This window comes from Ambystoma mexicanum, chromosome 6p (genome assembly GCF_040938575.1).
Source record: "Ambystoma mexicanum isolate Mex_15411 chromosome 6p, UKY_AmexF1_1, whole genome shotgun sequence".
In the NCBI taxonomy this organism is placed as follows: domain Eukaryota; kingdom Metazoa; phylum Chordata; class Amphibia; order Caudata; family Ambystomatidae; genus Ambystoma; species Ambystoma mexicanum.
The window spans coordinates 768,362,462-768,389,741 of NC_090935.1; the positions used below are offsets into that span (position 1 = coordinate 768,362,462).

The following is a 27,280-nucleotide window of genomic DNA, read 5'->3' on the forward strand; positions in this document are numbered from 1 at the left end:
GGATAGTTTGTGAAGACTGGAAGGTGCACTATGGTTTATCCCTCCCTCTACGAACCCCACCCCGATGTTTCCAGACTCAGGCCTACCCTTCTGAGAGCTGCCTACTCTTGATCAGTACCTCCTAGCCATTGAAATGAGGCTGCGGGAAAGCACAGGGCTCACGGCCTGTGGTGTTTCCTACATGCTGCACCCACTAGCTCCTCCAGCTGGAGCGGTGGCTGCGAGACACAAATCTGAATCTCAACCATGCAATCGATTTTTTCAATTTGGGGAAATAGCCTCATTTTAATGCGTTTGATTTATAACACAGACCAGGCTCCAAGGGTCAGAAGAGCACTTTCCAGGGAACATTTAGACCAGCAGCTTCTCCAGTGTGAGTCTCTACACATGGAGGCTATCACTACATATTATCCCCACCAACAATATCGCCGTTTGGAACGGCCGTCGGCGATATTTTTGGGGGCATCATTTTTGAGTTTTTTGGGAGCAGGGGTTCCGGGGGTATCCCCCGCTCCTTTAAACATAATGCAGGAGTTGCGGGGGTGTCCCCTGCAGGTTACATGCCTTAATATCACCACATGGCGATATTTTTGCGGGGATATTAACACATGGAACCACATGGAGGAACTAAATGCAAAGGAGAGGGTTCTAGGGTGAAAGTGGCATAAATCTACCTAGTAGATACCTAGTAATACATTGATAAGCAAGATTCACGCAAGAGTTTCCCAAAATACCAACTGATGCAGGAAAAAGGAGCATTACCACAAATTAACCGCTGAAGCAACCTGTACAACCTTTTGAAAATATTTAGCAAGATGTCCAATCCTGACCAGACAACGTTTTTCCCCAAAGATGGCATGACTTAAACTAAATGTCAAATTGTCACACAACTCAAATTGGCAATCCCTTCCTCTCTGGATCAAACGACTGCTGGCATGGCCCGCTCTATCGCAGGACCTGGCATAAGTAGAATTGCAAACTGCATTAAGGCATCAGCAGCACCAAGATGCCCAGCACGGTTGGTAAAAATAATTTGTAAACGTGTTCCTGAAGGAGTGCACAGGAGACATCACAAACACCTGTCTTCCACCTTGGGGCGGGGTGGCATCCCTTGTCCTATGGCAAAGTCCAGACCACCCCCCATGCCATACCTTGGAGGTCCTCCCTTCTGTTACCCTTCTTTTATCATTGCACAGTGCTCTGTTGCTCAGCAGCTAGTGTCATATTTTGTAGCAGGGCTGATGACCACACTATAGAAAAACGCAACCATCACCCCTTTCTTAATCATAACCTCGGTTCCATCGTCCAGCTGAGCTGGTAGCCCACTAAGTAGTCGAAACCGAAGCTGAAAAGAAGGAACATTGGTTTGAGCATTATTTGTTTTTATATCAGGCCTGCTAGAATTGCTCCAGATGTTGAGTCTTATGAAAATGCATCCTGTCTCAGTTTGTTGGGAAGCCCGGAAGCAAAATAATGGTGGTGTGCCCATACAACATTTTGTAGGGCTGGACATGGCCCTGCAAAGTCGTGTAACCAGCTCTCATGGTGTGAAGAGAAGAGAGCGCTGCTGTTCGAGACTGTCCAAATCTGCAGGACAAATTGCTCTCCAAAAATGCAGATTTCTTATGGACAAAGACTTTTAAAATTCTCTGGTGATTTTTAGACTTCCCCTCTCTATCTTTGGAATTTCTGACTCTGCAGAAGTATAAAGAATATGCCAGCCGACGTTCACCACCTTTTCCTTAGATGTGGACTGACTCTCCTTATTATGGGCCTGTAAACCACACTGCATCTCACCTCTGATCCAGAGCTGGCCAGAGCCTATGCAATGGCTTATGGGATTTGGTTTCCCTCTGCAACCAGCATCTCATGGGCAGATCTGCTTCCTTGAATCGGCCATCTTGAGAAGGCCACAGGAGGAGTTCCCGTGCTGAGTGGCATAGGCCAGAATGTCCTGGCAAGATTCCTGTGTGGCCAGGCTGTAGAGACTGGCAATCTATGGAAGCAGCACTGCGCAACCCCTCAGCACTGTAAGGAGACCCTTCTGGCTTGCTCACTAACATCCGAGAACAGTGAAAACATCTTCTTCTTTTGGGGCTGGGAAATTCTTCGTGGATTTTACCATGAACTGTGCAACTCAACTCAAGTGGGGTTTTCAGGCTATGCAGACTAAGAAGTATGGTCAATATTTACATTCAAGGTAAGTCACTGTACTCTTCTTTTTCTATATGAGTTGGCCATTCTCAAAACATCACCATCACGATTTAATTAGTCGATGAGTACAACCCACTATGACATGACAACACAGAGGGTGCTTGCTAACAATCACTTAAGTGCATTGATTTTTAATACTCTTTGTTATGGGATACTGCACCCTTAAATACTGATGAGCTGCATGTCTCTGCCCAGAAACCCAGCCCACAGCTGTTCGTGGGCACCTTCCAGGGAATAATGGGCTGTCGTCGGTGCCTGGGAGCCATAGTCTTTTTTTTTTTTTGCTTGCGCCCTGAAAAGTCCCATAAAGAAAACGAATCAGGCGTGGAAGTAGGTGAGCATCTGCGTAGTCGCGCCCCGGAACATCTTGCCTCTTGCAATCTTTGTTTACACCACTGAATCCGCCCCTGAAACAAAAAGATAGAAATCTAGGTAGGGATTCCTTTCACAGACACAGGTGTGAGTAACCTGACCCAGATGTTTAACAAACACAGACAAGGTTTGGTTAGAGTTCTTCTTTCTTCTTCTTCAGATGAATCGTGGAACTAATCTGAGGCAATCCACCGGATACCACACACACACATACACACACACACACACACACACGCACACACACAACTGTGCATCTGGCCACGATTGCCGCCAGGGGAACTTTGCCAAGGCCTTCCATGACAACACAAACACAATGGGACAAAGTAGGAAGCACGAGACATGAGCATGAGGAGGCTTCTACTGAGGCATTCTCTGCATCTGATACTTTATTCATTTGGAACTGTGCGTAGCCCGGCTCAGTCACACGGCGGTGGTTGATGGCCCCCAACATTGGCATGCGGATGGAGCGTCATGAATTGCCAAAGTACACTTCATCATACTTATTTATAAATCTTGACTAGGGAAAAAAACAGTACAATTCAATGAGACACTTTTTGGATAAGAAAATATGTTTCTTTAGATTTGGATGTGTGTGCGCACGCGTAGAGCTATGTGTATAATGTTTGCAGATGCCGTTGGCCATGCGCGCCTTGCTCTATGTACTAGCAGTACCTAGTGTCTCCACCGGTGTTGAGAGTACATCTTTTATTGCATTACAGTATCATTCACATCTCTATGGTTGTCACAAAGCAGAACTCGAAGTTTCCAAAAGAGCTTATCAAATGTGTTCTGTACAATGGCAGGTATATGTCCAGGGACGTTCTCTTTTGTACAATATTTACAAATGTTCTCCATTATGGTTTAAAAAAAAAGTCGAAGCCGCAAGATCCAGGCATGTAGAGAGGAGCGGCTGCTGGGGCTGGCTCCCCCTCTTCTTTTCATCTCCCACCAGGAGCAGATGCTGCCCTCGCGGGCTGGCTAGCCCAGATTGTTTTTCTTCCGCTTGCTGGGGCTCTGGCTGGGATCCTGTTTCAGTTCGTGGTACTGCACCTGTTTAAACACAGAGGTTTAGAGAGAACATGGTCAGGTGGCCGCTGGCTGGCAGAGGAGAGAGGATAGGGAAGGACAGGGATTGGGTCCTGGGAAAGAGAAAGGCCAGGCCTACAGGCTGCATGGGACCTGCAGCTGGGGCGGCGTAACAATGGCGCGATAGACCACGAGGAGGAAAACACTGCACTGGAGAAACCCTGGCAGGAAGCAACTTACTTAAAGGCCTCTTACACACACAACCACGAGATCTACATTTGAATGATTGACGTCCCTAACATAAAGCTGGGAACATTCTGTTTGACACATTTGGAATGCAATTTGTGCAACAACTCAAAACAACATTGAAACTCTCAACATATGAAAAAGTGCACGTTAGACACAAACCTTCCTCTTCAAACTTGGCTATTGAATTTCTTTAACTGGAGGGCGTAAATGTATGCCTCTAACATGTGGGAGTGAGCGAGCGCAGCAAAGGAGCCCGAACCAAACAGAGGTCTTTAGGTGCCGGGGTTCTCCCCAAAGATAATGTTTTCTGTGAAAAATTGGGTAAAAGCCACACACTTTGCAATCAATTTTGTATGGAGCGAGCACATGAAAAAACCCAATAGATGCAATTTTCCAAAGCATTTTCATGATGCCTTTGTCCACAACATATGCCATTATATCAAACATTTTGATGCTGGCTGTGCCCCTGCATGCTGCACCAATATATGCCAGTATTACCATATAAGGACTCCTCCCAGCCAGTAAAAAATGTAATGCCACAGAAAGAAAGTAAATGCACACTGACATCATAGGCCAAGCTAGCCATGTAATAACACTTATCTGACACTAAACCATTAACTAACACCCCCCCCCACCCTTCCCTGCTTGTCCTCATTTCAATAATGTTCGGTTGAGTTCATATGCATATACTTTTTTAATGTGGCATGGCATTTTATACTTGGCAACAAGGGTAATGCAAACATGATGAGTGTTACTATATGGCTAGTCTGACTGACTTTCAATGTAGGCCAGTCTAGCCAGGTGATAATACGTATCATGTTTGTATTACCCTTGATGCACAGTAACTGTGCATCAAGTGTGAAATAAACAGTAGTGTTATTACCTGGCTAGACTGGCCTACATGCAAGGGCATCTAGCCAGGTAAATAACACGTCATGTTTTCTTTACCCTCGTTGTGCAGTAACTAGGGATGGGAACTGACACAAACGCACACAAACACTTTGATATGCACATTTCACACATCATTCATACAACTCCTTGCATGCACATATTCATAAAAACAAACACCAACACACACACATACATACATACATGCATACATACATACATACATACACACACACACATTAAATTGAAAAGAAGCACATACCTTGCCTGCATGCACCATTCACATGCACCTGCGCCATCACGCGGAAGAGCGGGTAGCTCTGCATAGAGGAGAGGAGGCCTCTCCTGTTAGTGTGCTCATGTTGAAGGTCTCTGCAACGTGAACACGCTGACTGACAGGATAAGACTACTCTCATGTCAGGCAGCGTGTGTACATTGCTAGTGCAATAATGAGAGGCAATGGGCAAGTCTTTCGATGCCCCGCCGCCTCCCATTATCATGCTCTACATCTATTGCTGAGCAAAAAAGGCTGTGCAAAGAAACATGTATAGCGGGGGTCGCCGAAGACCTGCTTAGAGGCAGGCAGCACAGTCTCCTGTGCAAATAAAGCCCATGGGGGACGGGGATTCCTTTCACTGAGGCGAGGGGGCACTCCCCCACACCTCCCGCCCATAGTGGTGGGCTGTCACTGCTTCTGGTCAGCGTCACAGAATGGCAAACATCGCTTTTGACTAGCTATCTCTGATATGTATGTAAATTGCAAATCAGGTCTCATTCCCACGCGAACGACTGGAAATATCACACATTAGTGAGGAGACACCGCTTCAAATGTGTCAGACCCCAGGGCCATTATTCCTGGGCTGCATTAACAAAGGCACGCGGAAGGGTACACGCCCATCAAAGAACAATACTGCGGAGTTCAACGGTGTAAGCCCCTCCCCCCACACCCACGCATCTCTGGGAATGAAATCTGCAGTCTCCTTTCGCACGTCCAATGTGCACTTTTGGGGCTGGCCGTGCTGATAATACAAAGCATGTTTTGGGGCAATAGCATTGCGACGGGCAACTGAGGGAATGCATCCTGGAGAATGACCAGAAGCAAGGGTAGCAGGCCTGCACTTGGTATCCCAGAAGGGGACATATGTGCCTCTTCTTTAACACCAATGTTACCTCCCTGCAGGATACATTCCACAATCGGCCATTTGCACAAATGGGGGCTCGGTTTGTTAAAAGTCTTAATTGCACGGGTGGGACCGGCGTCAACTTTTGCACATCAACATTTGCAAGTACAAAAAAAGTGCTGAAACGGGCAAAATCGATGAAAGAACCTTTTGGCATTTAATTTTGCAAAAAGTGTAAATGCTTCTGGCCGTTTCAGTGTGGCAGGCGGCATTAACAACGGAGTCCTATGGAATACCCCAGTTTTTCGCAGATTCGAAAAACAGGCGGATTGCATAGGAAACCTTTGGTTTTACGCCAGTATGAAATCGTCATGCTTGCTTAAATGCTAGAGGAAGGGGGAGGTGGAATCATAACTTATGACCCATGCCCCCTCTTCACCATACAAATTTATGAAAATGAGGAGTAAGGTCAAATTAATGTGTAAAGGGTTAATATGGAATCTGCCTACTTTTTGCTAGCGTAAAAAGCAGGTGGATTCCATAGGAATCTGCAGCATTTACACCAGAATGAAAATGGCATTAAGAGGAAGGGGGAAATGAAATCATAAATACCATCCCTGCCTCCTCCCTGCCGTAGAAATGCATACAAATGAGGAGTAACATAAAGTTTTTATGCATGACTTTAACACATTAATTTTATGTTACTCCTCCAATTTAATGAATCCCTATATATACTAAGAAAGAACAAGGTTTACAGATTTCACAATTGCTTCATATAAGAAAGAGATGGGTCTAAGAACAATACAGTATTTGGTCTTTGTTTATATAAATATAAGTATATTCTATTTGTATAATATGTATATGAAGAGCGGCAGTCGCCGACCTATAGTTAGGGTGGGGTGAGTCGGGGACACGTAGGAGCCCCTCAAAATTCTACTGTTAATACATTTTGATTCCAGTAACGGATTTGGCCGAAATTTCAAAAGTGATTAAAAGCTTGTGTGCCTCCCTCCCAGACTGCAAAGTTTCGTAAAGATTCATTAAACAATAAAAAAGTTATTAAGCGGTCCATTTCTTTTGGTCTACTTCCCATTCATTTTCCCATAGACAAAAAAGATACATTTTTGCCAAATCGAACAGCCTAAACCGCTGGATGGATATGGACCATGTCTGAAACAACTTCGGCATGAAGCGTTGACTCGCGATTCACGCATCGGTTGGGTTTATTCCATGCTGTGGTTATTTTAAAATTTTACGGAGAAGGAGGTGCCCTTCCCCAACAACTATAGTTATATCCCCCTTGGTGCATTGCAGGATCATGTTCTTCAGAAATGAAAGAACCGCCATCTTGTTTTTCTCTCGTTGCGAGAGATATTCGCGGCTATAGCCAAGGTTATGGGAAAATGAAACGCAGTAAAAAGCTATTTGCAAGTCAAAATACATACAAATGCCATCAGGGTAGAGGTGGGGGATGGCTAGAAATCACTGAGTGAAATGTAGGCATTGGAGGGGGTCCAGGAACCGAGTTTACAACACACAGCTTTCTGTAGCCTCGGCTGTACGCCATCTGAGTCACAAAAGCAGCGTGTGCTCTGGGGTGAAAGGGAGAGGACAGGGGAGCTGAGGCGGCCATCTGAGGAGTGTGGGATCTGGCACAGATGAGGGGGGCACTTGGTGATGGCCTGGGGAGGCAGGGAAGCATTTCTTTTTTTGGCTGTTTCGCCGAGACTACAGATAACTGTGGGTATGTGTAGTTATGTACCCACGGTTACATTTTTGGGAAAGATATTTTAGGTGAAAATAAAGTGACTCAATTGCCATCCAGGTATCCCATTCATGGAATAACCAGGACAGACTCTGCTTAACTTCAAAGCTAGGAAGGGGACGGCCTCCTCAGGCCACGTTGCCTGATAAATAAGCCAAGTTTACAAGACCACTTGGAGGAATAGGCCGACCCTTTTCTTGCTTTGAAGCTAACAGTGTCAGCCCTGCTTTGAAGCTAAGCAGGGTCAGTCCCGGTTACTGCAGGGCTGGGTGACCGAATGGGCATCTTAATTATTTACTTTTTTAAAACAGTGCTACTGGCAGTCCTTGAAGGTTTTGCACTCAGACATTTTTTTTTCCCCTTTTGCTGAATTGCATTCTGGTATTTGTAGTTTCCAGTCAATAATTAAAAAATAGGTATTTTTAGAGCAACAGTGGGTTTCCCATCACTGCAGTAACTGGGATGAACCATGCTTAGCTTTAAAGTGAAGAAGGGGTTAGCCCACTAAGACCATGTTGCCTAATATGTAGCACCACCCTAAGAAGAACACTTAGAGAAACATGGCCTAAGGGGTTGGATCCTTCCTCGCTTTGAAACTAAGCAGAGTCGGTCCCTGTTACTGCATTGCATGCACACCCCCTCAGGTGACATGCACACCCTCACACCACACATTCCCCCTTACACTGCACATATATTTAAAAGAGGACTACACCGTCTCTGGGCAACATTATAAAACAGAAAAAATGAAATTAAATAAATAACATTTATGCTGAACACTGCTATGAGAGAACCCTGGCCTTAAAGAGTTCAAGACGCAGCACTCAACTATTATGCTACAATGATGTTATTGTTTGGATTTTCACAAGTTTCATACCTAGCCTTTTATCATTGAACATATTAAATTATAGGCTAAGTATGAAATGTAGGGCCCATGAAGCACAAAGCCATTGTGGCCTAGTGGTTAAATGCTGGGCCTTGAGCTCTGGCAGACCAGGGTTCAAGGCTGTATGTTTTTTTAAATGCAATTAATTTAATTTAATTTAATTAAATGAAAAGAAAAGCAATGCAGGTGGGAGGTGGCGTGGTTTGTTGCAGTGCAGTCCTGTGAACTTATTTAGCATGAGGGCATTTAGACGTGGTTGCAATGTCAGCCACGTCCAAACATCCCTCGTGCCAAAATAACAGCGCCGGAATGGCTTTTGTTCCAGTAAAAGGGTGCACCAAAATGGGCGCTGTGGCAGAATTCCTGTGCCAAATCGGCCCGCACAAAAAGAACACTGCTTAACCAAAGTGTGTGCTCCATGGCAAATCATTTTATCTCACTGCGCATTACCTAAAAACATTGTGAGTTTTCAAAGCCTGCAATCCGTAGGCCATGGCCAGTGGTCTGGCAGCATTCTAAAAATCTAAGGAACAACAAAACCTGTGAAATTCAAGGAAACAACTTAATTTGCAGGGACCTTAAGGTGAGCAATACATGGTAACAAAACCTTTGAAATTCACAGAAAAAACTTTAGTTGCAAGGACGTCAAGGTGAGAACTTAATGCAACAAAACTCTGGAAATTAAGCTAAAGCCACCTTAACTTCATGCCCCTGTTGCGCAGACTATGACCACAATCATGACATCACAGATCACATTACTAATGACATCACTAATTACATTACAACAGTAACTGGCATTAAGACTTCAGCCATGGTCAGTGTGCATGGCCAAATATATGGCCATTCACTGGCTCTACACTATAGTTACCAGAGTTCCCTGCTGCCACATCCTGGTACTTACCAGAGGGAGTCAACTCTGAACACCTGAATCCAATCAGCCTCCCTGAAGATTGCTGGATCAAACATGTGATTTAAAGATGCTGGTGAGAAGGATGTCATCCTTGCATTTGGTGGGTTTGAGGGATGTCAGGGTGTTGGAAATGTACTTGGTAGTGATGGGCTGGATGTTTGACAATTCAAGTACGGTCATAGAAGGGGTAAGTGGGGCGCCAGTTTAGTGGAGGCGGTGTTTGCATTTTGTGGTCTGATCATCAAACTCTTTTCAATGAAGAAGATTCTGAAAGTGTTACATTCCCCCTGATTGTAAAGTAGGGGGTTGGAATAATGCTTTAATGCCCCATACACTGCCCTGCTTTTGTCTGCAGTATGTGCTATTGTTGTTGTCTAATGTGAGGCTTTTGCTGTTTTTATCAAGGCCCAGGGAGGGGTGTGCATTTCTCAAGCATGTTAAGATCTGATTGCATTTTGTTTTCATGCCAGTTCTTTTTTGCTCAGCGGATGGCACACTTGCTGCTGAGTATAATTAATCGTTTATATGGGGGCAGTCTCTATGCACAGCACCAGGATTTGAACCAGTGTTGCTCTGCATTGTCTAGCTTCCAAGACAAGTGTGTTGCCTCACAACTATCCTCCCGGCCCAAGTGTACCAGACGGCATGTGACTTTGCACACATATGGCCCTGTTTCAGTGGCACATGCTGGTATCTTGGCGTTATATCTGCCGGGATACCACCAAACGGATTTACTGTTACTGCCACTTGGTCCAGAGGAATTACTGCCAGATTACAAGTGGTGGTATTGCGGTATTAGTCCCCTTTTTTGGAGTCCATAGGATTCAATGGGGATTATGGCAGAATTACTGTTTTTTTGGCGGTAAAGTGGCGGAATTACATTCAGCATTTTTCTGGAGGTTTTGCCTCCATCTACCTCCAAAACCATTGTTCGTTGGTGTGGTAATGCAGTGGTAATGCAGGGGTAAATCTGTTACCCGTGCATTACCACTGTTTTTGGCCACACCGCCGAACTCATAATGAGGCCAGTGCTCTATCAGAATGGTGTTATGGTGGTTAACACTAAACACTAGAGAGTGGACGTCCATTGCAGGACATGCAAGGGCTGTCAGGGAATGCAGGCTGACCTCCAAGGCTTATGTGGGAAGCCCTAGAAAGAGCGCCAGGGAATTCAAGTGAATGCCCAGGGTCTGTCAATATCATGCAATATGATGGGTGGCATAATCCATCCATTCTAAGTTTATAGGAATGTGAATCTCCACTCGGGTAGCCTTGAGGTGAGTATTCCCGGTTATGTCCCGCAGATGTTCATAGTGTCATTCATTGTGTTGCTTGTGGTGTGAATACACACAGCTATCATATTTGATGCCATTGTTTTTTGAAATGTAGATGAAATCTGGGGGAAATGAAGACGTGCACACTAAATGATCATGGCCGGTTCTACAGAAAGGCAATATTAGGCGGCATGGCAGGTCTGGGCAACAAAAGTACCAGCAAGCACACTGTAGCGAACAGGCCCAGCTCTTCCTGGGAGTTATTCCCCCAAGAACGTTTTGGAAACACATGGGTACTTTGCACCACGTGTTTCAACATAGACTGGCTAATAAGCCACTAATTGAAACAGGTGAACTAATTAAATATTGCAATACTTGCGGGTCTGCCAGAGAATCCATAAGTACTCATTCTACATAGTATGAAATTGTGTTTGTAACCAGTGCTCCAGATAAGATTTTGAAGTGAGTATTTTACGCCCCATTTTTTTAAAATTGGGAGTAAAATGATTTTTTTAGGGAGTAAGTAAGTGTGGGTATTTTCATTTTATAATCAAGTACTATTATGTTTTAACAGTAAAATGGAAATGTTTTGTAATAAACATTTCTTTGCACCTAGATAGTCATGCACATTTTATTTATTTATTTATTGGGTATTTATAATGCGCCTATACACAATGTGTTTCGAGGCACAACAAGACAAGAGGGAGGGGGAACAAGGAGGAAAAACAAAAAGATCCTATTAGGCCTTGTGAAATTCGGATCGTGCAAGTGCAGTAAGGAGAAGTGCAGGGGAGAGGGAAGGGCTGGCGGTAGGGAGTGCCAGGGGAGGCCAGGTGGACAGAGCCAGGGAAAGCAGAGAGTGCTGGGGTCCACGAGCTAAGTGTGAGGTAAGGGGCTGGAATGGCTACAAAGGTGCAGGCCCAGTCAGGCTAGAGCAGGGGGAGGGGCCCAGAAGGGCAAGTGCAGGTTTAAGGAAGGGATCGGGGGGGGGCAGGGGAGACCAAGTACTGGGGAAGACTGGACTAGGGGGGCCTGGTGCGCTGTAAGACTCTGCAGGAACCAGGCAGCAGCAGTCAAGAGGCAGAATGCGGACACTAGCAGGGGGAGGGGGAGAGGGAAGGAAGAAGAGAAAAGGAAGGTCTCGAGAATCGTCCGGAATTTAAGGACACCCGGCTCAAGTCTGAGAGGGGCAGCGAGGCCATTCCAGATGGAGGCACCTGCGGAGGAGCTTGAAAAAGCACATGATCTGCAGGGAGGTAGAGCTAGACGACTGAAGGGCATTAAAATATACATTTTCATCTCTTCATTCTTCCAGTGGCACTACGTGTATCACTCGTCGAAACCTATTCCAAGCAGACGACCGCGCTAAATGTGCTTTCCATATAGCCATTTCCCATTACTGTACAGCAGAGTTGTCCAACTCCAGGCCTCGAGGGCTGGATCCATGCTGGGTTTTCAGGATACCCCTCATTGACATTCATTTTTCCTCATGAATATTAATGAGGGATATCCTGAAAACCCATCAGGATTTCAGCCCTTGAGGACCAGAGTTAGACAACCCTGCTGTACGGGCTGTTAAGGTGCCACCAGCATGAAGCATACAAACTGCAAAGTTGGGGCATTTGCCAGGGCACCAAAATGCAGAGCCTGGAGTCTACATTAGAATGTTTGTTAGGTGATGCCTCTTTCAACTGCCTGCTTCAGGAACAACATGCAGCTGCTGGCATTGCTCAGACCTGGCCACCCTCCACTGGAGCAGGGTAATAGCCTGTCCATGTGACCGGTCATTCGGCCTTTACTGCACTTGCTTACTGATTTGCAATTCAATAATGGAAGATGATTAAAGAAATACTTAAAAAAAATGCTTTACATATCGGAGTATTACATGCAAGGGGAAAACCAAAGGTAACACGATTATGGAAAACCAGAGTTTCGGGAAGCGTACATACAGCCTTTGCTAACTCCAATGATCTCCGCCAGAATATGTCCGTGCTCGCAAAAAGCATCCAGTGTGGTGACCAATAAACCAAAATGCCACGTAACCCGGATGCTGCATCAGAGTCTGATGCAGAGTGACGCAGATGGCCTCCCACCCTGATGACCTCACCGATGATATTTAAAACCTTAAATAAAGTTAAGATTAATTTAAAAGCACAGACACAAAAGCACACAAAAGTCTTTGCTAGTAACCAATCATACCTTAACTATGGTGATGACTTAATGCGCCATGTCCTCGTTAGCCCAGGGGCACTGCTTTAATATGTAGGTCCCTTCTGAAATGGTTATTGCATCCTAGGCTAGGCATAGCCATCATAGGCTCCATGCAGCCCTCATTCCCAGAAGCTATCATACTATCACAGGTGTAGCTCTCAATGTGTGTGCACTGACACTGCAGATTAGTTCCAGCCCCACAGGCCACGTGTGCACATAATATGCATCTAACATGCTGCTATCATGGTGCAAATGGAGAGTAAAACCCAAACTGCAATTTTAGCAAGTTGCTGCCTCATATGCTTGGTATGGTCACCATATGCATATGGTACCATCACACGCATCCCGTCAAAGAAAAAAGACAATAGAGTAAAGGACCCTCGTGCGAGGGATCCTTTACTCGAGAAAGAGTAATAAAGAACAGTTACAGGGCGTGAACAGAGCTCACAAAGGAGGGTTTGGTGGCGCTCCATTCTGTGCCCGTTCACTGCCACTGCTGGGCCTAAATGAAGGTGGCCCCCTGACAGGCTGGGGAGCGTCCATAAACACTGCCCCCCCCTTAGCTCCCAGGTGTCATCTTGTCACTGCCTGCCCAATGCACTTCAGTTACCAGTGCTCCCCACAGTGGGGAGCGCTCAATGTTTACAGCCTCCCAGGCTGTGCACATATAAATAATTAAAGGAGCCACTGTGGGGGTGGCCCTTACAGACACAGCTGGGTTTGAAGAGTCTGTGGAGCAGCTCCATTGCTGCAGTCAACGGTGGGCTGCATCTGCAGCCCAGCCAACTGCACATAAAGGGCTGCCCCACACTGCTGGCAATTGCTGAGCTGCACCTAGCATATGTGGGCCATCCAATGTAGCTGGAGCTACCTACACACTGCTGCTGCCGGCCTATTCAAAGAACTGTTTTGCCTGCCAGAGGTCCATCCATCACCAAAAGAGAACATCATTAAGCAGTAGCAAGGACCTTGAGATAGCCCTGGCCAGGCCTTTTGTATATGTTAAACAATCTCAATTGGTTCTTTTGTAGCGCCTGTAAATGATTACAAGCAGCAAAACCTCAAGGGTCCTCAAGACGTATGCGCTCCTGCTCCCAATCCCGACCTTTCTTATGAACTCATCTCTTTCTTCAGCTACGTTCTCATCCGACATAAAGAATGCTCTCATCCTCCCTCTCTAAAAAAAACTTGACCCTCTACCATCCGAATTTACAATCTTTCTCCATTCGTATCTAAAATTCTAGTGCACATCCTACCTTGACCTTCATTCACTTACTTGACAATCCCAATTTGGTTTTCGGCAACTCCATTCTGCAGAAACAGCTCTGCTCTGTGTATCTAACTTGCTTCTATCTGCTTGCCACTCTAAGCTCTCGTCCATTCTAATCCTTCTTGATCTCTCTGCTGTTTTTGAAACTGTCAATCACAGCACTTTTGTATCCACTCTTGCCTCGCGGGGTTTCTCTGATTTGGTTCTTCAGTGGTTCCAATCTTATCTGTCTGATAATTATTTTTCCATCTCATGAGGTAGTAAGAAATCCGCTACTTTTGCTTTCTTGCATCATGTTCTTCAGGGTTTAGTTCTAGGCCCTCTCCTCTTTCCTCGCTACACCTCTCCCCTCTCTGCTGTTATCTCTTTGTTCGGCTTTCCTCTCACTTTTACACTGATGATGCCCAGATCTTTGTTCCCTTTACATGTTTCTCTGATTGTCTTCATGCTGCCATTTCTGCTTGTCTCCTTGCAATCCTGTCTTGGATGCACACTCATTGCTTACACCTCAATGCTTCAAAAACAGAGATTTTGTCTTCTCTGTCACTGCTTTCCCAGTCACTATAACCCCAGTGGATTCTCTTTCCACTCACCTCCTTTCTTTCTCAACTTCTGCTTGCAATCTGGGTGTCCTCTTTGATTGCTCTTTCTTTTTCTTTACACATTGCTAACACTGCACATTCCTGTAATTTTTTTAACTTTATAATATGAACAAAAATCGCCAGTTCCTTACCTTTCTTGCCACTAGATTTCTTATCAATACATTGATTCTCTCTCATCTTGATTACTGCTCATCACTTCTTATTGGTCCAGCTGTCTATCTACTTGCCTCCCTACGCTATGTTTTCAACTCTCCTACCCGCAATCTATCTGTTCCTTCTCCCCGTATATCTGTCCTCCCCTTGCTTCGGTCCATTTTCTGGTAATATTTCAAGCTAGTCTACTTTTCAATTTTCTCTACATGGCTTCCAAATGCCTCCATGCTCCCCTTTATCTATGCCTTTTAACCCTCTTTACATCCCTTCCCCCCTCGGTCCCTTCAACCCAAAGCCCAGTTCCTGCTTAAAGTCCCAAAGCCACCCTGCCCTCAGTATTGTTACTACTCTTATGCATTACTGCCCCCAAACATTGGAACTCCTTACCTCTTCACATCAGATCTGCTTCTATCTATTCTCTTTTCCATTCACAACTAAAACAATTCTGTTTTCTACCATGTCTTAAATCCTACATATTATTTCAATTTTCTTTTGCATATTTTTGTACCAATGTATTATGCATGGCGCATTGGTGAAAGTACCTTAAAAATCAATAAATGCATTACAAATACGAATACAATTCTGCTTTAAAAACCCTTGGGTGTGGGACGAAGTCCCATGCTTGATGCTGTGTATCAGGACTTGTGGCTCTGGGGGCCGGGAGCCACCACCCGCTCTATGATGGTGGTGCTGGAGGATTGCACAGAGAAACACCCAGCCTTACCAGTCCATCACCAGCCTCAGATGAAATGATTCCTCCAAGAACCCTCTGGACACCAGGTCCACTAGGATCAGAGAGACGAATGCAGCTCAGATGCAAACCCTGCCAAGAGCATTACCGAGTGGTAGAACGGGAGTGGTTAGGAGCAAAATGACCTCCTTCTATCAATGGGGAAATCCAACCTCAATCTTGCATGGCTTACGTATCCTTCCAGGTCCAGGAACTCCCCAGCCAGACTCTGGAAAGACCCCCGCCTTCAGTCAGGAGACAACTGGTATACATATTGAGGGGCAAGATCTTTGTAATGAGCAAATAGGCATTGCTAGTGTGCATGCAGAAAGTGTTATATTTATTAAGCAACAAAGACTGACAGACTATGCAAAAGAATAAGACTTGTTGGAAGGGTCATGTAAATCTGTGGTTTCACATACACGCATGACTCCTAAGGGACGTTCCTGCAAGCTAAACAATGAAAAGTTAAGAAAGTAGTTTGAGCAAAGACAATGTTTGCTGGCAATGTATGACGCAAGAAAGTGAGCATTCACACACTGGTTGATCATATGAAAGTGAGCCTCTGCTAAGTGACCACAGCCATGTATGAGAGAAGATACATCCAAGATGGCAGCCCACATAGTTAAAGGCTTTGTCATGGATCCTTGCTGCAGCATGAGTTCCCCACCTATTGTGCTTGCTTACAATGAACTACCAGCACATATCTATCACAAATCCAGTGGGTGGACCCACTAGCACATACAAAGGGGCAGATGAATAGGGGAGGTGTGGGAGTCAGGAATTGGAGTCATGTAGAGGAGGATAGTGACTGGCAGTGACAAGCAAGATCGGACCAGAGAGAAGGTGGTGGAGATTAAGAGAAGCAGTAAGGAGATGTTGGAAATTAGGAGGATCAGTAAGAAGTTGGCAGAGGCTGGCAAGAGCAGTGAGTAGGTAAAGGAGGCTGAAGGGAGCAATAAAGGGGACAGAGATCAACTAAGAACTCAGGAGGAGCAGAATGAAAGGAGGGTGAGCGGAATAATAAGCAGGAGGCAGACTACAGAGAGAACATTAAAAAAAAGGACGAGCAGCAGCAAAGGATGGGGAGAAGATCAGTAAGGAGGAGATGGAAAGGAAGAGTGAGACACTGAGGGGATGGCGGTTGAGAGGAAGCATGAGGCAGAGGAGGCAATAACACTAAGGATAACGATAGGAGCAACTAAGGTGTTGGTGACAAAGAGTAATGGGGAGGAGGAGGGAGGAAAGCCCTGCAGAAGAAAGAGAACAATCAGGAGAGGGATGAGGAGAAGATAGGAGGAGGAAAGTGATAGGTGCTGGTGGAAATGTGTAGAATCTGCCAATGTATCAAAGGAGGAAAAGGGTCAAGAGAAACCAGAAGGAAGAGAGGAGTGAAAGACTAGACGGAAGAAAGAGGATGAGCTAAGGAGGAGGAGGTGCTCAAAACAAGGGCAGTAAGGTAGAGAGGAAGGTTGGAATCCAAGTGCTTGGAAAGACTGTGGAAGCACAGAAGGAGTTGAGCCTTGATTTTTCTAACACCTGATCCATAGTTAGATGACTCGAGGCATCAGGGGTTGTCGTGCCGGTTGTACTCTTAGAGAAGAGCAGCATCCTGACAACTTCTGTGGATGCAAAGCATTCAAGTTCCAGAGCCAAGAAACACATGCTGGGGTACTTAAACCCCAAAATAATGAGAATGAATTTCAATCTACCAGGTAGTGAAGTCTAAGAGAGAGATGTAAGGACTGTAGAAAATGCTTGGTTTGTTTATCTGTTTTGACTTCTCACTATGTGACATCTATCAAGCATAATCTGTTACATTTTCTGTTTGATTATTAAAGACCCTAAAACCTCAAACCTTAACTTTGAGTTGTCAGTTCACCCCCCATCTGTGACAGGTGGTAGCCAAACATAGTAAAGAAAATGGCAAACATTTTAGAAAAGTGTTTTAAATTATTTTTAGAGATGTTTTCAAACAACACACATCTAACCAAACTGTTTTGATATGTTATGTTATTTTATTTGTAAGGCGCCAAAGCCGAACGCGTCCAGGCGCCATAAGAGGGAAGAAAAACAGAACCCTATCTAGTAAAAGCTGATAGCCAAGTCAAGATTAAGAAAACAGAATGGTCTTTAGCTGTTTCCAGAAAGCCAAGAGATTGGCTGTGTTACGTAAGGATTCAGGCAGGGCATTCCAAGCCTGTGCGGCCTGTATATGAAAGGCACGGCCATTTCCACATGCTCTTTTGACTCGGTCTATTTGTAGAAGACAGGCCTTAGCTGATCGAAGAGTTCTACTCGGTATATATAATCTCAACCTGTTCTTAAGCTATGTAGGGGCGTCACCATAGACACACTTGTGACAGATGGTCAGTAGCTTAAACTGTACTCTAGCCGAGATATTGGATTACAAACATTGAAGGGAGTGCTCCATGGAGTTATTTATCCTTTCTGTTTGCCCTTTGGATTGGGAATGGTCACTGGAAGACTTTCTGTAGTTGACAGCAGGGTACTACAGACAGCATTCTAAGATGTCAAAATAATTTCAGATCCCCTATTGAAAATGATCGCCTTCTGTAAACCACGTTTTTTTGATATATCACTATTTAACTCCTTTGCATAACGCTAACTGACAGTCACTAAATCACTTATGATCATCAGAGGCCAAGGATAGGTAAAGGGGCATCTGAGAAAGGAAACATAAAACAGAGTCAATTAAAACATCAAATACTTAATTCTGTGTCTGAAAACCACGAGGCCAGTGGTGTAATTTGGAGTACATATGAAACAGCATGTGTGTCCAGTGGTTTATCTAAATTCTCAGGATGGAGGGAGGGTTCCGAGTGCCCTCCTCAACATTGCACCATGAGGGCAGTGGTGTATTGCGTAGTAGAAATGAAACAGCATGCTGTGCCAAGTGGTTTGTCTAAGTTGTCAGGATGGTGGGAGGGTTGTGTGTGCCTTCCTCATCATTGGACAGGATAGTTTGCTCTTTGGTTCAAAGTTTGAGGGTGCAAACAAGTCTGTGGGGTTAAACTAGAAGTCAATGGGGTTTAAACAAATGCCTTTTAGGTTCAAACATATGTTTCTGGGGTTCAAACAAATTTATCTAGGGTTCAACTCGTTCTTAGGTCCCTTCCCTGGATAGTCTCCCTTCTCCATTGTTTATTCTCACTCCCTTTTGCCTTTGAGAATGCCATATTTGGCTCCTCAGCTACTCGTTCTAGTGTGTGGGTGACTCTCTTGCCCAGGTCTTGCGCCCTGCTTGCCCCTTTACCTTAGGCCTTGGCAACTGGCAGGAGTGGGTGGTATAACATCATCTTGCACTAGGTGGCTGGCCACTAGCACTGTTCTGTGGGATTTGTCAGATGGTCCTTGTTACCTTCATGTCTCTGGCTTCTGGCTCTAGTCCCCAACACCTTATCCTCATAAGGGGACCTCGTCAACGCCTCATGCCTCCTATCCACCTCCTTTATGATCTGCCACATTCTCATAATTCCACCCAATCTCCTGGCTCACCCCAGTGGCACAGAGTATGATCCCTCTCATTACTTTTTCTCTGATCTTTGCCTGAACCTTTTCCCTCTTAATCTCCTCCTACTTAATTATTATTTCAAACTCCTTCTTGACACACTCCCCTGTCTAGCCTCAGATGCCTCCTTCAACCACCTCTTGAATACTCTCCTCCTCAACTCTCTTTCCAATTTCCTTCATAATAACCTACTTAACAACTTTCTCCTCTTCTTCTCTGTTGTCACCTTAAACCTCCTCCTTAACACACTCCTCCTCCTTTCCATTAGTGTCACCTCAAATATTTCTTAATATTCGTCCCCCTCTCTCTGCAAATGTTAATGTCCTTCTCTTATATAGAGTTTGGCTGGAAAGGTCCCACCCGGATTGGCAGGAGCTGCCACATGATCGATCTGAGCATGCACAGTTAGAGGGATGCTGAATGGGTCAACCCCCCACCCCGTCCCTCTCTGCCCCCAGGAGGAAGTCTTTGAACCAGGCAGCCACTACCTTGGATCACAGTCTAGAATGTTCTCTCCAGTGGAAAGATGGTAGCTGCTGTTCTCTCTCTCTCTCTCTCTCTCTCTCTCTCTCTCTCTCTCTCTCTCGATCTGCTACTGGACACTTCTCCCTCTTATGAATTGGATAAGGTGGTGGACTTCTAGAAATACCAGACGAGTGACAAGCTACCCCCCTATCGGATGGGGAGGGTAAAGTTCCCTTTCTCTCGTTTGTAGCTCAATGTGGCAGTTTACCCATTTGCCATTGACTCCAATGTGGGGTGCTGATGTGATCCCTGAACTCAGTGGGAACCTCTCCATGTAATGGATTCTGTGTCGCTACTTTATTAGATGACCTACTGTTTCCTTCTGCCATGGCTAGAGTTAAATGCAAGGCCACATGCATTTCCCATTTCTGATGTGGAAACTATCTAGCTAGTGAATCAGCCAGAACCGCGCCCTCTAATGCCAATTGTCTCATAATAATGTCCTTATTTATTTTTCAGAGGACCAGTCCCTGATCGCCACCCGACAGCGTTGCAGAATCTAGCTCCTGTACAAGAGAACTTGTATTGGTCTCACATAAATTGACACCTTATAGAGTAGTGCTGATGGCTGCCGGGTTTTAACCTACCTTGCCTGACTGACCCCTCAGTCAGTCATACAAGCATGATTACTCTCATTAACCATGATTGGCTTGCTTCTTATATCCCCACTGTAGCTCACCATTATTGTAATGCCAGTTCCATATCCTTAACACACAATATTGGTTAGGCTGTCAAGACGTTGCCTTCTTCACACCTGGCCCCTGAAGGCCTCTTCCAAAACTTCACCCAGCTCCCCAAAAGTCTTTCCTATGAATATTTTCTACAAGTAGTGTATGTGTTTTCAGGGTAGGTGATGAACTATTGTTGTAGAAAGGCAGTTGCCATTTTCATGACAAAAAGGTCTTAACAGCATTAATTCCCCGATTTAGTCTCCGAGTCACAAGAGGCAGAAACCAGACAATCCACTTCAATGGCAAGGTAATTATGTGGGACAGAAAACCAGAAAGGCAAGGATCCATTGGAGCAAGCACATTTCCTGCATAAAAACACACAATATGAACTCTTCAGTTGCCAGACATTGCCAGGAACATGGTAATTACTATTCAACTGTGCAAATGAGATTCCAGGTATCAGAGGTCGTGAACAAGAAAACATTCAGAGGAAACGTACAAAAAAGCCTGGAACAAAGAAAAGCATTTTGCGTAGATTGTCTGGACTCTGTTGCACCTGAGGGCATGAATGAGGACTTGCAGTGCTTTTTGTGACTATGATTCTGATGATGTACCAACTGGTGGATTTCCTCTATAGGGGGAACAGCGATGTGACATTCTAATGGATGTAATGTATTCCCTTGTCTGTGAAGTATAGTACACGATGAAATGCTAATCACATTTTTTTTGATTCATTATGCAATTTCTTGGATCTATTCTTGGAATATGTGTCTCCATTTTAGGAATTTCTCTGTTATTAGTTGTTTTCCTCTGTATGGAATACAGGTAGTTCGATGTTACTAAGTGCAATTTGTGTACAAAATGTCAGGCTAAAAGTGTGTTTTGTTATTGCATTATGGAATTGCTTGGACCACAATTTGAAAATGTGGCCTCCATGTTAGGAATTCAAAAGTTTGTTTTTCTTTTTCTTTCACCTTTATTTCTGATCTCTGATTAAGGCCAGAGTACCTTTTGTAAAGGGTTCTATTGGGTTTCATGTGGATATCACTTCATATCGTTGGTGGGATTACGCTTGAGGGTATTATCATTATTTATCTTTGGAATACCCGATTTAAATTTCACTTGCGTATTCCACTGAGTTCTTAGGACAGTGCACTGAGCAAATTATGGTTTGCTTGTATCGGAAGTAATATTGCATTTCGGGTTATTGTAACAATTGACACAGTCACGTGAGTATGTGTGTGCATCGGGACTATTGGAGATGTTATACATAGAGTATTCGGTAATAGACATAGGTTATCATTAGCCCTTTAAGATATGTGGTAGTGTTGACACCTCGTTATTACTTTGGTGTTTTTAATTTACAGTATTATGGTTCACATGAGTTTTATTTGTATATTCCCAGTAGTTTCGGGTATAATATTCATATCATATCATATTTTCATATCATATCATATTTGCTTGCTAAACCGATGTTGCGTTCTATTGAGACGGGACTATAATTTAGAGTTGTTATTACGTCAGACATTTTGTCGTCACGACGTGGGTGCATAGTGACGAGAGGATGGCACAGAGCAATAGAGATGCTTTATGAGGAAAGCACCTTGTAGCAGGCACCGACGCAGTCGGATGTGCCATCGGGTAGCGGCCACTCAGCTTGTTGATGAGGTATGATGTAGCGCCCTGTAACTCTACTAGTTTCCTTACCTCTTTTACATTTCTTAAATTGTGGTTCATTATATATTCTAACCTGGGCATTACACCCATTGAATTTGTAGCCTTCACAAAGCTATTGAGATATATGTATTTACAAGCAGACTCAGTGTTATAGATGCACAGTGTGCATTAAGAGTTGAGAACACTGAGGTACCATTTTTACTTAATTTTTGCCTTTCGTTTAAAATACTTTTTTAACATTTCTTTCTCCTTTTTTATTTTTTCTGTGCTCAACTTTTTGTTTTCACAGGTTTCATATTGCTGGCAGAAACTATTGATCTTGGATTAATTGAGGCCATTATATGGAAAGGTACTCTTAACATGCCAAATTGCGCGCGCAATTCGGTAATATTTTCTGAATTAGGGCTGATATCTATGAAGGCTTGGTATCAATGGCGTATTTTAAAATGTTATAGAAAAATACTTCTCCGGGAGGAGAGTTCCCTAGATGAGGATTTAAATACATACTGTCATGGTTTTATAAATCGCATACTTAAAATATAACATCGGGTTAATAGCAGAAAAGATTATGGCTGACTGTAGGACCAATTCATCTTTTTAAGCCGGAAATCCCATGGGACTCAAAAGGAGAATGTGTATTACGGATTGGAGTGACACCAGGGATCATGTCATGACCTATTGTTTATACGAGCACTTAAAATAGGACCTACGTCGTCATGGCACCATCCCGAAATACTTGACTATTATACCTGATAGGATCTGGCGAATGCAGTTCATGAAATTCAGGCTGAACATGTTATTGACAGGGAACTAAAACAGATTAGAAGCGTGGGTGACCATCGGAAGCTCAGTTGAGAATACTGCAGAGTATCAGGTATGGTATAGAAGAAAGTTTAAGTCACATAGTCGTTGAGTGCCTGGGTCTGCTGTGACTAAGAAGTTAGTATTTTTAATAAATGTGCACATGACAGTGGCTGGCTCTACATGGAAGTATTCTGGCAGCGGATTGTCTCAGGACACGTATTATGTTTGACACTGGCCTTACTTAGGTTTTTAAATAATCTTAATTTTTTAATGATTCTAAAGACGTAGACATAATTTCACTAACCTGAATTTCAGTCCTGACTAAGCATCTCTTTTAATGCTGGCACAATGTTGTTTTTAAATTGCTTAAGTGATCATGGAGTTGTATTACTTTTTTTACTCTGTATTGACTTTCTAATGTTACCTATGTACGTTTTGAAAGTGTATGATATTTAAAAAAAGTTTCTCCTGTAAACTAATAGCACGTTAATAAAGGACAAAATATATATTGCTTTTATGTTTGAAGTTGTATCTTGTTATGGCGCGTGCCAGGAGAAGCATGATTAGACAATGTATCTTTATTTCATTACTTTGATATGTGTCACTTGTAGATTTTGCCCTGATGAAGGACCGAAATGCATTGGCCATTTGGCATCTTCCTCCACCATTAATTACATTTTTATATTTCATCATACATACCCGATGGGCTGCATTATCTATTGATTTTGAGATTAATTGATTATGAAAGCATTTGAAGTGTTTCACCTTTACCTTCACTTGGCAGTATTGCCAAAAGGTTATCTGTAATCTCTACTTGGGGCATTTTTCTCAAGTCTTCTGACCATTTGGATAGTAGCTGCCTTATCCAAGATCTTCAGCAAGAACAGAGAGTTTGTAATGTCTTGCAGAAAACGACTTGGCCCTCATGCACAATAGGCAGTTTCGAAAATCTGATTAAATTAATAAATTTGGTGAGAGAATCCACCATTATCAGATCCACTAACAAAGGCAATGGTGCATGACGTTAAGACTTATCTGTAGCACATGTCATGCATGAGCACGCATTTCTAGACACTTGTTTATGCGCACCGAGGCACTTAAACAAATGAGATAGTAGTTCAAATGTCCTAGGGATGCCTGGGTGCCTTGCTAAACATGCTCCATGAAAGAATGATAATGACAAGGACCTTGACGCCATACACACCCAAAGAAGAGACCAAGCTAAGCGCCTCTTAAAGGCAGCTGTTCTGAAATCCAATAATCTGTATTAACCTGTTCTATCTCTATCCCTGAAAGGAACAACAATTCTCTGGCAGGTACATTGCAGAGAGCAGCAACAATCCCTGAATTTGATAAAAAAAAGCTGTTCATCTGGTATCTTAGATTCCTTCACTTTAGTCAACTGGTATGGAGAATCGGTTTTATCATGCCTTTCACCCGGCTGATAGGATACACAGAAGTAGAAATTGGAGGGAAAAGGCATTCTGCATGGAAATCGACGATGGACACAATTTGTCGTTCGTAAGAATCCTGAATTCCAGACCCTTTTTGGTACCTCTGAAACCTCTGAGTAATGTCTTCACTGATGAAAAGCTCCTTTTTGAGCAAGCAATTGTTTTATACAAATAGTGGAATGTTGTTCTGAACTTCATTGTGTTCTTCAAAGAAATCTGCTTCATGTAAATTCTTCAGTGCTAACATATCTCTGGGAAAGAATAGCTCAAATGAGCTACATTTGGAATGTACTATAAAAGGGAAAAAGTACACCTGGATGCCATAAACATGAGATTATGTGAAAGTGCACTTTAAGAAAGCAAAAATCAGACCATGTTTACAACTGCCACCTCCCTTTTTGGTGAGCGTGATAATGGTTGACAAAATTCATGAAGACCCCTTGTTAAAACATCTCTGAAAAGGTGTGACCTTGATTAACCTCTGTACATTTTTACAAAGTTTGGAGTGGGACATCATCAGACAGCATGTATATTTGATTTGTCCATACAGATTCCATCTACAGAATTCTGAAATCCCGCCGCCTGAACTTGTGGGCATTCAGAGAGGTAGGCTAGATCTTCACCAGACAGGCTTTGTTACAGGGTTAGGAACCTGTTTGAACCTCTTTCTCCTGAATTTATGAAAGCTGCAGTCGATGAAAAAGAGAACAAAGATCATTTTGGTGTGTATCAAGTTGAAACAAGCGTTCGATAGCATCAACAGGATAAGACTGAGTGAAATTAGGTAAATGGAAATGCCCCATAGACCTATTACAACCAGTAATGGAGCTATATTTATCTAGGAAAATTCAAGTTACATTGAATTTGGAGGAACAATTGTCTAAAGAAATGAAGACATATAAGGGACTGAAGTAAGGATGTCCACTTGCCCCAATATTGTTCAATTTATGTCTCACAGACTTGGGGGACAGTCAACTACATGTAAATGCTTTTCCAACTAAACTTAATGGGAGACCTTTACCTTGGATCCTCTATGTAGACGATCTGGTCTTAATCGACCAAACGCAACTAGGCCTGCAACAGCAGACTGGACCCCCTACAAGAATACATGATCGAAAATGATTTAGAGATCAATGTGAAGAAATCGAAAATATTGGTCTTGAAACCATTAGGAGGGAGGCTGTATAAGGGTTCAAATGGCACATAGACCATGAACCCGTGCCAGTGGCCACCTTGATCTTGTATTTAGGGATCCGGTTAAACCAGAGCATAAACAAGGCTATTCGGGTGGCAGAACTGAGAGCAAACGCAAAAAGTTGAGATGCTCATGGACAGGCTTTACATAGGAGATATGGAAAGTTTAGCATTGTTACAGTCCTAGCCTTTTATAAACAAAACGGGACGACGTCCGTTACATACAGGGCAGAGACCGGGCATCACTTGCCATGGCAGATCTGGGATGCTTTGGAGGGTTTTTCTTTGGAAGAAACTTTCACATCTGCCCAATAGTCTCCCCCTGGCCTTGATTAGATTTGAGATAGGGTTGCAATCACTATATGCGACAGTGCTGTGGAAGTCGCTAGTTCTTTGACGGAAATCTATCTTGACAAATTTAGCAAGGCCCCTAGAAATTTTAAATAAGGGAATAAATGGTGAAGTAGACTGGCCGCTCAATGTATCGGGAGATAGATTTAACAGGTGTTTGGACTCACCACAATTGCAGTCCTGTTGTACAACCCCAAGTTTGTTAAAAAGAAATGACAACAGTGGGATCGGATAAATATGCAGGAAAAAAGGAATCACTATAAACTGGTAATTTTGGTAACAAGTATAGATTGATTAATTCTATTCTGGAGAACTTGAAGACATTTCCTTGCCCGTACTTTCGATCCCAATTTATGAGGGTTAGATTCAATGTGTATCCAACCAGGGAGGTACTGACAAGTTATAAGAGACAAGTTCTGAGGTTGGACGTGAATGTACCTACATGTAGGTTTTGTGTTGAGGGAAATGCAATTGAATCATTGAAACATTTGATCACTGCATGAGGTAAGAACTAGGTTTCTATACTCCAGTGTAGCAGATGTCACTTCGCTCTTGCTGGAAGAATGGTGGCATATGCTTCTTCTATGGGAAAAAACATCTATGATTTTTGCAGTGGTTACATTTTTTGAGGCGGTGCTGCCCCAAGTACGATTATGGTGTTAACTTCTATGGTGTTTCGGGCATATGGGTCCACTTGTGGATTGTGTTTTTAATTTATGTTTATGTAAAGTTTTAAATGTGCTATTGGAATTGTCTTTTAAAAGTTTGTAATAATTAAACAAAAAATATTTTACAAAAATAATAATGAATTTGTGCCAAATTAACCTTTCTCTATTTTGCAAACTAATTATTTTGTCATACATGAGTGAGAAACTCAATAACATGTAAATTGTGGTTACCCAATGATTCAGAAGAGATCAGGCTATACTACTGATGTACGTGATAAAAGTCCATACACAGTCCTAGAGTATATCATTAAGAGTTGGAAGGTACAGGCAGTAAATAGCCCATACAGCATTATTGGTACTAAATGTGACCATAGCAGGAGTCGAAAGCTTTGTTACATTCATCCCTATTGCAGATTCTAACCAAATTGTAAGCTTCTCTAAGATCAAGATTAGCGAAAAAAAAAGTGCTTTCCTTGATTGACCTATAAAGAGTTGTAATCATTGGTGCGCCTATCAATTGCACCTTGAAAAACATTGTGTATAGGCACATTATAAATGCCCAATAAATAAAAAGAAAATAAAGGACACTGGCTGGGAATAGTAATTGTATTCAATATCCTATAGACCACGCAGGGCCTTAATTCCCCACTTGTCTTGGGGACAAAGCAGATCGGTACACCTCTGGTAGATATGGAGTGTACAATAAACATTTTGCGCACATTCTGAGTGAGATAGT

The 27,280-nt window shown here is 43.4% G+C and overlaps 1 protein-coding gene across 3 annotated transcripts in view; it reads right to left on the reverse strand.

Moving 5' to 3' along the window:
• Positions 1-2,936: 2,936 nt before the first annotated feature.
• The window catches only part of MCTP1 (multiple C2 and transmembrane domain containing 1), a 3,303,831-nt gene continuing 3,279,487 nt past the window's right edge, over positions 2,937-27,280 (reverse strand). For all 3 annotated transcript variants that reach the window (XM_069627643.1, XM_069627644.1, XM_069627642.1), the window contains one exon: positions 2,937-3,636. In XM_069627643.1, the coding sequence (XP_069483744.1) occupies positions 3,565-3,636 (72 nt within the window). In that variant the 3' untranslated portion in view covers positions 2,937-3,564. The remainder of the gene's footprint in view (positions 3,637-27,280) is intronic.